At 41.7% G+C, this 12318-nt stretch overlaps 1 protein-coding gene across 12 annotated transcripts in view; it reads right to left on the reverse strand.

Annotated features, from left to right (window-relative positions):
* The window catches only part of KIF6 (kinesin family member 6), a 406499-nt gene that overhangs the window by 236216 nt on the left and 157965 nt on the right, over positions 1–12318 (reverse strand). For all 12 annotated transcript variants that reach the window (XR_014062975.1, XR_014062974.1, XR_014062973.1 and 9 more), the window contains 2 exons: positions 4683–4826; positions 3671–3757 (listed from right to left, as the gene is read on the reverse strand). Coding sequence is in view for 7 of the 12 variants with exons in the window: in XM_081523236.1 (XP_081379362.1) it covers positions 3671–3757; positions 4683–4826 (231 nt within the window). In the remaining 5 variants the exon portion in view is untranslated. The remainder of the gene's footprint in view (positions 1–3670; positions 3758–4682; positions 4827–12318) is intronic.

The raw sequence follows: 12318 nt of genomic DNA on the forward strand, positions 1-12318 counted from the left end.
TTTCCCATCCAGTTGTGTTCTGGGTGGTTTTGAGGACAATTTTTCAATTGCCACTTGTGTTTCAGAAAAGCTCTGTACATCAAATAATGAACAGTAGTGTCAGTTTTTAGAAGCAATTATAAAGGAGATCAGGAAACAACACTTGTCAATTACCAGATTATTCTGCACCAGGAAGACCTCAACATTTGTTCAATTATCAGCTATTAGCTTTTGACTCCTGATTTCTCGTTTCATTAAATCTCTCACAGACCTACATCAAACACATGATAATGTTCATCTTTCTTCAAATTCCTCAAGTTCCTTCAAAGAAAAGTCTCTGCAGCCAAATTTGAAGGGAAAAACCTCCAATGTTAATATGTTTATTTTTCTTTAGTTATGAAGTAATTTTTGTCTTCAGGCTAATAAGCCCACTCTTGTCTTTCTCATTCTGCACAGTAATGTTACAGGGTGGCTAGCAGGGTAGGAACAGCAGAGGGATTCATCCTAGGAATTCCTAAGTTCCTAAGACAAGTTCCACTTGTCTTAGGCCTTTGCATTGTGTCTCCTTTTTTCAGGGGGGTGGGTGGTGCCCTGTGATGCTGGTATGTGAGCAGGGGCTGGCCTGGAAAAACGGATGTTCCCCACTCACTGGTTTCTCCAGAAGAGAATTCCATCAGGCGAGTTCAGGCTCTTGGAGGCAAGAAGGACAAAATGGTCAGTCCCACTATTCTTCTCTCCTCCTTTTCCTCTACTCTTTGATGGAATGATTTCAGGGAAGGAAGGGCAAACCCTCAAGAGGAAGTAATTAATATGGGCAACAGGTGAATTCAAGATTTTAATTTTTTGGAATTTGAGAAAAAGAGATTTCAGATTTTTTTTTTTTTAATAACATACACTACCAAACTTCTGCACTCAGGCTTCTTTATGGTGGTCAAACTCTCACATCCATATATGACTACTGGAAAAACCATAGCTTTGAAAATATGAACCATTGTCGGCAAAGTAATGTCTCTGCTTTTTAATACGCTGTCTAGGTTTGTCATAGCTTTTCTTCCAAGGAGCAAGCATCTTTTAATTTCATGGCTGTAGTCATCATCTTCAGTGATTTTGGAGCCCCCCAAAATAAAGTCTGTCACTGTTTCCATTGTTTCCCCATCTGTTTGCCATAAAATGATGGGACCGGATGCCATGATCTTCAATTTTTGAATGTTCAGTTTTAAGACAGCTTCTTCACTCTCCTCTTTCATCCTTATCAAGAGGCTCTTTAGTTCCTCTTCGTTTTCTGCCTTAAGGGTGGTATCATCTGCATATCTGAGGTTATTGATATTTCTCCCAGCAATCTTGATTCCAGTTTGTGCTTCATCCAGCCCGGCATTTCGCATGATGTTCTCTGCATATAAGTTAAATAAGCAGGGTGACAATATACGGCCTTGACGTACTCCTTTCCCAATTTGAAACCAGTCAGTTGTTCCATGTCTGGTTCTAACTGTTGCTTCTTGACCTGTATACAGGTTTCTCAGGAGGCAGGTCAGGTGGTCTGGTATTCCCATCTCTTGAAGAATTTTTCAGTTTGAACTTTCCAGTCAAATGCTTTAGTGTAGTCAATGAAGCAGAAGTAGATATTTTTCTGGACTTCTCTTATTTTTTCTATGATTCAACGGATGTTGGCAATTTGATCTCTGGTTCCTCTGCCTTTTCTAAATCTAACTTGAACATCTGGAAGTTCTTGGTTCAAGTACTGTTGAAGCCTAGCTTGGAGGATTTTGAGCATTACTTTGTAGCATGTGAAACGTGTGAAATTTTGCCATAGTTTGAACATTCTCTGGCACCGCGCTTCTTTGGGATTGGAATGAAAACTGAACTTTTCCAGTCCTGTGGCCACTGCTGAGTTTTCCAAATTTGCTGGCATATTGAGTGCGGCACTTTAACAGCATCATCTTTTAGGATTTGAAATAGCTCAGCTGGAATTCTATCATCTCCACTAGCTTTCTCTGTAGTGATGCTTCCTGAGGCCCACTTGACTTCACACTCCAAGATGTCTGACTCTAAGTGAGTGATCACACCACTGTGGTTATCTGAGTCATTAAGATCTTTTTTGTGTAGTTCTTCTGTGTATTATTGCACCTCTTCTTAATATCTTCTCTTTCTGTTAGGCCCATACCATTTCTGTCCTCTGTGCCCATTTTTCCATAAAGAAGGCTGAGCACTAAAGAATTGATGCTTTTGAACTGTGGTGTTGGAGAAGACTCTTGAGAGTCCCTTGGACTGCAAGGAGATCCAGCTAGTCCATCCTAAAGGAAATCAATCCTGAATATTCATTGGAAGGACTGATGCTGAAGTTGAAACTCCAATACTTTGGCCACCTGATGTGAAGAGCCCACTCATTAGAAAAGACCCTGATGGTGGGAAAGGTTGAAGGCAAGAGGAGAAGGGGAAAACAGAGGATAAGATGGTTGGATGGCATCACCGACTCAATAGACATGAGTTTGAGCAAGCTCTGGAGGATGGTGAAGGACAGGGAAGCCTGCTGTGCTGCAGTCCATGGGTTCGCAAAGAGTTGGACATGACTGAGCATCTGAACAACAACAAACAAACTTACCCTAGCTTATTTTCTAGAGAAAAAATTTTTTTAAAGGGGAGTGATTTAAAAAGTAATATAATCTTAATTTTGGAGTTTTACAAAAATGAGATACTGTACTTCAACATTTTCCGTGTTGGCACAAATTAATTCCTTGTTTTATTTTATTTGTAGAAGAAGACTAACAAAAGAAAGAAAACATATCTGCATTTATGATGAGTAGCTGAATCAGGTAACTTGCAAATATCTTTCCTTAAATAAAGCACTTTGATAAAGAAGAATGAGCTGTTATAAAAATAGAGGCTTGGCCATTTTTCCATGGATCCAATCAACTACTAACTTTTTAAAATCTTTAGATAAGTAACAGAACAGTTATGCAGAATAATATTCTATTTAATAACCATGGAAAGGCTAGGACCTTTCTAGAAATATAATTGTGTATGAGTCCATGTGTGTCCTCAGGACTGTCTGAGTACCTGACAGGAGGCTGTAGATAAGAACACATGCCCTGGGGTCAGACTGTCTGTGTCTGAGTCCTGTTCTGAGACCTATTAGCAATGCAACTCAGATCAAATCATTAAACATTCCTGTGCCTCCATTTTGTCACCTATAAGGTAGAGGAAAGTGAAAGTGAATGTCACTCAGTTGTGTCCAACTCTTTGCAACCCCATGGACTATACAGTCTATGGAATTCTCCAGGCCAGAATACTGGAGTGGGTAGCCTTTCCCTTCTCCAGGGGATCTTCCCAACACAGTGATCAAACCCAGGTGTCCCACATTGGGGGTGAATTCTTTGCCAGCTGGGCCACCAGGGGAGCCCAAGAATACTGGGGTGGGCAGCCTATCCCTTCTCCAGCAGATCTTCCCAACCCAGGAATAGAATTGGGGTCTTCTGCATTGCAGGTGGATTCTTTACCAACTGAGATACCAGGGAAGCCCAAGGCAGAGGAAGAGATGGCATCTACTTATGAGGCTGTCATGAGAATTAAATGATTTTACACATTTCCAATATTTAGAACATTGCCTGGTTATGGGAAGTGAGTTCCCCCCAGGCTTTAGCTAAGCTTTGACATACTTTTTTTTTTTTAACATAGTCAGGTAAAAGTTGCTTACCAATTTGGGATCGATTTCTTCATTAAGAACAGCTTCATTCTTTATGAGTGCCACTCGTTGTGCAAATCTGCAGGTAGATATAGATTCCTAAGAAAGCAAGATTATGTCCTTGAAGTGTTATTGCACATAGAAAACAACTTCTGCTCACAGGAAAAATGCATACAATGATGTTCATAAAACATAATGAGGAAACAGGATTCCAAATTAGGAAACTTTGCCCTGGAAATTTATTTTTCATTAAAGTTTTGCTTGAGCTTAATAAAATGACCAATGCCCAAAATGTGGAAGATCTGAGGTTCTAAGTGACAATTGGCATGTAATTGTCTACTTTTCTGTCAAACCAGAACCACACTAAACAAACCAGAATCATAGCAGGTATCATCATCTATAAGCATCAAAGGGTACAAAATAAATATTTGTAACAGGCCCCAAAGAGAGGCTTTCCACGGTATCTCACAATGCACTTGGGGCTGGGCTTTGTTTGGGGAGATACCGGCTACTTCCCTTTTTCCTCTCTTAGAGAAAGTCTGAATCCCATTCATTAAACTGAAATGCTGTGAAACATCAGCTGGCTCTAAAGCCACCTGGGACATTTGGCAGCCAGCCTTTACCGAGGCGTCCTGGTGTTGGGCTCAGGGACGCATCTAGGGTCACATCTTGGTGATGTCTCCAAGGCATCTAAGCAACCAGAAGTAGAGAAGGGTCAGGAGAAACTGATGGGTCTCCTCTCTCAGGCCTCCAGCCAAGGTAAATAACCCATCAGCAGGTCTTCCAAAATGTGTGCGTGAAGTTTTCTGCAAACCATCCCTTGCTATTTGAACTCAGTTCTCAAAAGGGGGAATTTCAGCACTGGCACATAACCCAAGGCTCTGAACTCTGGGGGCATCTTTACCTCTGAAGGCACACCCCAGCCCAGCTGAAAAGACGGAGACCCACCCAGGACCCTCAACTCCATCTCACAGGCTAGCACAAAAACTCAGACTAAGATCTCTGGAAAGAAGAAGCAACGTACGTCAATGTTCCTTTTCTCTAAAGAGAGTGTGGCGATCATGGTCGTCATGCAGTTCCCCCCCAGGCTGTCCCTCAGGACGCTGGTCATCATGGAATTCCGGTACGGAATGTGCGAGCGGTGCTTTTCGGAGAGGGCAATGATAACCTGTGGGGAAGGAGAGAAACGGCAGCGTTAACTGAGCAGAAGATGCACAGCCGACAAACAACTGATACAAAATGCAATAGTCAGTACAATCACGGTGAAGAGGAAATGAAGCAGATGTAGCAAAACTTGTCCAAGATGAATCCTGGAATTGCTGGACAGATGATATAACTTGTACAGAATTGCATATATCATTATTCTCTTTTTCAGTCACTGGGAAATCTATATTAAAAACTCAAGGGTAAATCATGACAGATTTTAAAAATCCTACCAAAACTGGTCTGAATGCCTCTTCCTCAAGGTAAGAGAGACAGAACACTGAATCAGAACTACAAGAGGCAACAGACCCCAAATTCTGGCATCAGTTTGTCCAGGTCCAGATTCCAGCCTTCCAAGGCATGTCATTCAACATTTTGCCTTCAATCTCCTCATCCGCCAAACATGGAAAAGACAGTATCTACCCTGTGAGTAGTTGGGATGATTAGAAGAGTTCAAATGTGCAAATTACTTTGAGTAGAACTAGCCCATAATAAGTGCTGCATGTTTGTTTCCTTTCACTGTTAAGTGATGGGCAAGTGGACCTTGATTCAGCTAGAACCTGCTCATCTTGCTCCTCAGGAGTGTCTTAGGTACTTAATAGGAAGGTAGTAGATGAATGTTTGGGAGATGGATGAAGAGATGGTATGGTTTGTCCCCAAGGGAAGCTGCCAGGGTATCAGGGGTTTCTGGGGAAGATGAATCCAGTGCCAGGATGCCCACTGCAAAGCATCAGGAATAAATCACCCACAGATGTGGCATGTGACTTCAAGGGAATCACCAGGTCCTGGCTCCTGAGCATTCTGCCAATACCTGCCAGTCTTCCCTCTTTCCTGGTGTGTAATTCTCATCACCAGAACTTTCTCTATTCCTTTAGTTACAAAATAAGATGGGAGCATTGCTTTTAAAGGATGCTTTTAGCAAAATCATGTAATGATACCACTGGTCTTGCTTTAAACGAATGACCACAGGTTTTACTATGAATCAGAAATCCCATGAGATTTTCTCAAAAACCAATTTTCCACTCTGGGAAATGGACCCTCGCACCTTATCCATTTGTTTCAAACATCTACCCAGCTTCTTCTCCCTGCCTTTGATCTGAGATGATGGCTACACACCCTTCTTCTAGGTGTAAGCAGCCTATAGCCACCCCTAAATCCTCCTCACATCCCACCCTTCCTGCTGTTACTGCCTGGTCCTTGCCCAAGTCCAGCCCTCTGTCCCCTCCCTGTTCTCTCACCTATTTTGCTCCTAAAATTAACCCCTTTCTTTGTGTTAATTTCTCTCTCTCTCATCTGGATCACACCCATCCTGCAAACCCATAACAGTACTAGACTAAAACGGATCTTGCCAAGGCCACCAGTGACCCCAGTGAATGAAAATCACTGACCACTATCTTACTAGACCTCTGATTTGAGGAAGGCATCAACGTGGGTATTCACTGCCTCTTTCAGGAAACACTTTATTCACGTGGTAATCAGGCTACCACATTTTTCTGGGTTTTATCTTTCCTTAAAAACTAGTTAATGAATGTTTCTTTATCTTCTTTCCAAATGCTTCTTTATCTTCACTTCAATCTATTGAAGTGCTCCAAGGCTCCAGTCTTGGATCCTCATCTCTTTATATCTATAGTCTCTCCCTATGTAATCTCATCCAACCTCCTGTTTTTAAATATCAGGTTGGCCAAAAAGTTCATTCAAGTTTTTCCATAACATGCAATGGAAAAACTTGAATGAACTTTTTGGCCAACTCAATATAACCATGTCCTGATGTCTCCCCAGCTTACAGCATTGGCTCTGCCCCTTCCCTGAGCTACTATCCCTGTGGCAACTCAGTATCTCCACTTGGATGTCTGTTCCTGACTTCCCCTCTCCTCTACCCTCAAGTCTCATTCTTTCTCAGACATTATCCATCATTATGAGTGGCCCCACCATCCACCTATGTCCAAAACTCTAGGCATCATTCTTGAATTCCCCAATCCCAATATCCAATTTCTATTAGGTTTACCTGCAAAATACACTCAGGATTGGACCACTTTCCCCACCTCTTTTGCCACTACTCCAGTTGAAGCCATCATTGTCCCTTCCTTGGACAATTGCTCAAGGGTCTCAATCAGTCTCCTTGCTTCTCCATGTGCCCTCCCGTGGTTTCCTCTCTGTAGAGCAGTCAGAGGCATCTTTATAAAATATAAGTTACATCTGGTCACTGTCCTGCTTACAGCCTCCCATGTACATGGTATGATGAGCCAAGCCCTGTGTGCCAGTTCCTGTCTACTTATCTGACCTCATCTCCTATGGTGCATTCATGGCCCACACTGGCTTTGCTGTTGCTGTACCAGGCCAAATGCTGCAGTCTTTGAACTTGCTTCTTTTAACCCGGGATGCTCTTGCCCCAGACTTTCCTACATCTTCCGGCTTCTTCTCAATCAAGTCTTTGCTCAAGTTTTATTTCCTCAACAGGGTTTTCCCTGAACCTTCTATCAAAAGTAACACTCCAATATCCAGGTTCTTAGTCTATGCTATTTTTCTTAAGTAATTTTATTCATTTATTATTTAGTCAAACAAGTAAATTTTATTCATTTAATTGCTTGTTATCTGCTTCCCTACTAGAGTTTCTGCTCCACAAGGCAGAAATAAAACACTTTGTTTCTCTTGTCCATGGCTTTATCCTCACTGCCAAGAACGGTAACCAGTACTTTTGGCAGAAACTAAGCTGTCTTCTTCAACTCTCATGACAGCCCCGATTCTAGTCCTGCTTCCTACAAAATGTCATTTCCTAGTCTCTCATATAGCTCACAGTTTGCAAGAGACCTACCTCCATCAAGCAGACACCCCTGTTTGGGATTTGCAGGTGAGTAAGTGAGAGTGGTCCCCTTCATGGATCACAGTCTAGTTGTGGCAAAGGGGCTTGCATAACTCAGTGAAGCTATGAGCCATGCCATGCAGAGTCACCCAAGACAGACAGGTCATAGTGAACAGTTCTGACAAAATGTGGTCCACTAGAGGAGGGAATGGCAAACCTCTCCACTATTCTTGTCACAAGAACCCCATGAGCAGTATGAAAAGGCAAAAAGACGTGAAGCTGGAAGATGAGTCCAGTCAGAAGATGTCCAGTATGCGCCTGGGGAAGAGTGGAATGCAATCACTAACAGCTCCGGAAAGAATGAAGCAGCTGAGCCAAAGCGGAAATGATGCTCAGTTGTGGATGTGTCTGTTGGTGACTGTAAAGTCCGATGCTGTAAAGAACAATACTGCATAGGAATCTGGAGTGTTAGGTCCATGATTCAAAGTAAATTGGACATGGTCAAGTAGGAGATGGCAAGATTGGATATCAACATCTTAGGAATCAGTGAACTAAAATGGATGGGAGTGGATGAATTTAATTCAGATGACCGTTATATTTACTACTGTGGACAAGAATCCCTTAGAAGAAATGGAGTAGCCCTCATAATCAACAGAAGAGTCTGACCTCAAAAAACAACAGAAAGATCCTAGTTCATTTTCAAAGCAAACCATGCAACATCACAGCAACCCAGTCTATGCCCCAACCACTGATGCCCAAGAAGCTGAAGTTGATCACTTCTATGAAGATCTATAAGACCTTCTAGAACTAATACCAAAAAAAGATGTTCTTTTTATCATAGGGGATTGGAATGTAAAAATAGGAAGTTGAGAGATACCAGTATAACAGGCAAGTTTGGTCTTGGAATACAAAATAAAGCAGGGCAAGGGAAAACAGTTTTATCAAGAGAACATGCTGGTCATAGCAAACACACTTTTCCAGCAACCCAAGAGACGACTCTACACATGGACATCAACAGATGGTCAATACCGAAATCAGATTGATTGTGTTCTTTGCATTTGAAGATGAAAAAGCTCTATACAGTCAGCAAAAACAAGACCTGGAGCTGACTATGGCTCAGATTATCAGCTCCTTTCTGCAAAATTCAGGTTTAATTTGAAGAAAGTAGGGAAAATCACTAGGTCAGGTAACAAACAGATTCAAGGGATTAGATCTGGTAGGAAGAGTGCTTGAAGAACTATGGACAGAGGTTCATAACATAGAACAGGATGACTAAAATTACCCCCAAGAAAAAGAAATGCAAGAAGGCAAAGTGGTTGTCTGAGGAGGCTTTACAAGTAGCTTAGAAAAGAGAAGTGAAAGGCAAGGGAGAAAAGGAAAGATATACCCATCACAATGTAGAATTTTAGAGAACAGCAAGGAGAGATAATAAGAGAGATTTGGAAAACTCAGCAATGGCCACAGGACTGGAAAAGGTCAGTTTTCATTCCAGTCCCAAACAAGGGCTATGACAAAGAATGTTCAAACTACCATACAATTGGGCTCATTTCTCATGCTAGTAAGGGTGTGCTCCAAAATTTTTCAAGCTAGGTTTCAGCAGTTTGTGAACCAAGAACTTCCAGATGTACAAGCTGGGTTTAGAAAGTGCAGAGGAACCAGAGATTAAGTTGCCAACATACATTGTATCATAGAGAAAGCAAAGGAATTCCAGAAAAACATCTGCTTCACTCACTATGCAAAAGCTTAGTGAATCCACTGTATGGATCACAAAAAGCTGTGGAAAATTCTTAAAGAATTGGGAACACCAGACTACCTTACCTGTCTCCTGAGAAATCTGTGTGTGGGTCAAGAAGCAACAGTTAGAACCTTACATGGGACAACTGACTGGATCAAAATTGGAAAAGGATTATGACAAAGCTGTATATTGTCACTCTGCTTATTTAACTTATATGCAGATTACATCATGCAAAATGCCAGGCTTGATGAGTCACCAGCTGGAATCAAGATTGCTAGGAGAAATAACAACCTAAGGTATGCAAATAATACCCCTCTAATGGCAGAAAGTGAAGAGGAACTAAAGAGTTTCTTGATAAGAGTGAAAGAGGAGAGTGAAAAACTTGTTTTAAAATTCAACATTCAGAAAACTAAGATCATGACATCTGATCCCATCACTTCAAGGCAAATAGAAGGAGAAAAAGTGGAAGCAGTGACAGATTTTATTTTCTTGGGCTCCAAAATCACTGCAGATTGTGACTGCAGCCATGAAATTAAGGTTGCTTGCTCCTTGGAAGGAAAGTTATGACAAGCCTATACAGCATATTAAAAAGCAGAGACATCATTTTGCTGACAAAGTTCCACATAGTCAAAGCTATGGTTTTCCCAGTAGTCATCTACGGACGTGTGAGTTGGACCACAAAGAAGTCTGAGTGCTGAAAATTGATGCTTTCGAACTGTGGTGCTGGAGAAGACTCTTGAGAGTCCCTTGAAATCCAAGATCAAACCAGTCAATCCTAAAGGAAAACAAACTTGAATATTTATTGGAAGGACTGTTACTAAAGCTCCAGTTCCAATACTTTGACCACTTGATGCAAAAGAGCTGATTCATTAGAAAAGACCCTGGGATGCTGGAAAAGGTTGAAGGCAAAAGGAGAAGGGGATGGCAGAGGATGAGATGGTTGGATGGCATCACAGACTCAGTGGACATGAATATGAGCTAACTCTGGGAGATACTGGAGGACAGAGGAGCCTGGTGTGCTGCAGTCCATGGGGTCATAAAGAGTCAGACGTGACTTAGTGACAGAACAACAACAACAAATGAGATTGGAGGCCATAAGTAGGAAGAGCATTTTGCAGGACCTAATGTCCTACATGTGCAGTGGGGATAACAGCAGTGTTTAACAGAGTCGTTCAGGGGTCTGATTAGAAGTCTCTCTTGGTTGCTCTGCTCCTAGCTGGGTCATACCCCAGCCCAGTTTTCTAATTTTTCTCAAGATTCTTTATGTTTAATAAACTCTCTGCCACTTAAATTAGTGAATTTCCCAGTTTGCAACTAAGAAATCTGAGTAATACAACATAATCTCAATAGTTGTTAAATGAATAGGAATGAATGAAGGAGTGGCCTATTAGTTTTACCTAGGAAGGCACTGTAAGGGTCATTAGTAGTAGATTTGGGAAAACTAAGTTTCAGTGTAATTGGAAGGAAAGTAAGGAATATGGTGGACTACAGTCTGCCAGGCAAGGTGGTAGCATGGGGTGCTGAGTAGAGCTCTGGATCCTAAGAACCAGGGGACAAACATCTGAAATAGGCAAGGATGGTCCAAATACCAAATACAAGACCAAACAGGTGCTGGTCTGACAGATATGCAGAGAGGGTAGCATTATTGTTTATGAATCATCAATTAAATATCTAACAGTTTTCTAAGTACTTAGAGAACATAAAAAAGAAACAGTTATGTAACAAATTCAATAAATACTTTAAAAATGGTCCACATTAAGGAAAATCTAATAAAAAAAAATGAAACCTTTAAAAAAATAAAGAGCTCAGACATCCAAGGAAGATTATCCCCCAAGAACTGACAGAGTTACAACCAGCACGGCACCATCGGCTTTCTCGCCTGAATGCGGCAAATTCAGCGGAAGCCAAGTGGAAAGCGACACTCTGGAACAGTCCCGCTCACGTTGGCTAACTGGCAGGGGTGACCCAGATTCTGATTTCTGTGGGAGTGCAGAGCAAACACTCTCTGTTCCCAGTGGTTTCTCACTTGATGTTTGGCCTGACAGAGACCCAGGGTCACCCGAGGAGTGCTCGGCAAGGCTTCTGGTTGGAACAAGTATACACGGCTCCTTCCCTTTGCTCCCAGGGCTCGGTTTCTAGGGCCAAGATGCACCCTGTTCTTGTGGCTTAAGATGTTTTAGAGGAGGCTTTTTGGAAGAAGTGCTACATACACAAGGAAAACTCCAAAACCAACAGTACTCGGGCACTCAGAAATTTACTTACTTCTGAGCATAATAAGGTACGTTCAACTCAGAATGGCTGTGCCCTGAAAGCAGGTGTAAGGTCTTGCAGTAGAAATGTCCAGGGGGCAGTTATAATCACATGGAATTTCTGTACCCAGTGTGGGTGAATTCATGTAAGAAAGGTTACCAAATTGTCTTTTCCTAGTCTATCTCCATCTTATATATTGAAACTGAGACAGAAGAGGTGTAATTAGTCACCGACCTCTACATGAGTTTCTGTGATAGCATTTATCTTACAGCACTGTAAGCGCTTGTTTATATGTTTGGCTCTTTCACTGAATGACATGGTAGCACAGGCTATTTCTCAATCATAAGTCGATCCCCACTGCCTAACGTAACTTGTAGCATGAGTGGACACTCAGTCACAATTTGCTGAATGAATGAATGAAGCTGATTAAACTAAATTGTGTTATACTTCCAATCTCATAGCCTCATAAGTAAGTCCTTCATAAGGAAACTTTCTTTATAAAAGTCCTTGAATTCTGTTATTTCGTCAACAGTATCTGGTCACTCTTTCTATTATTCTCATTCCCAGGTACTCTTTGGTTCCCTCTCACTTGTCTGTCTGTGTAAAATTCCAATATTTGACTACTGTCCACTTACATTCTCTACGGCAGCAGCTCCTAGGTTTACCCCCACA

This window comes from Giraffa tippelskirchi, chromosome 8 (genome assembly GCF_054371585.1).
Source record: "Giraffa tippelskirchi isolate mGirTip1 chromosome 8, T2T-mGirTip1v1.2.pri, whole genome shotgun sequence".
NCBI lineage: Eukaryota > Metazoa > Chordata > Mammalia > Artiodactyla > Giraffidae > Giraffa > Giraffa tippelskirchi.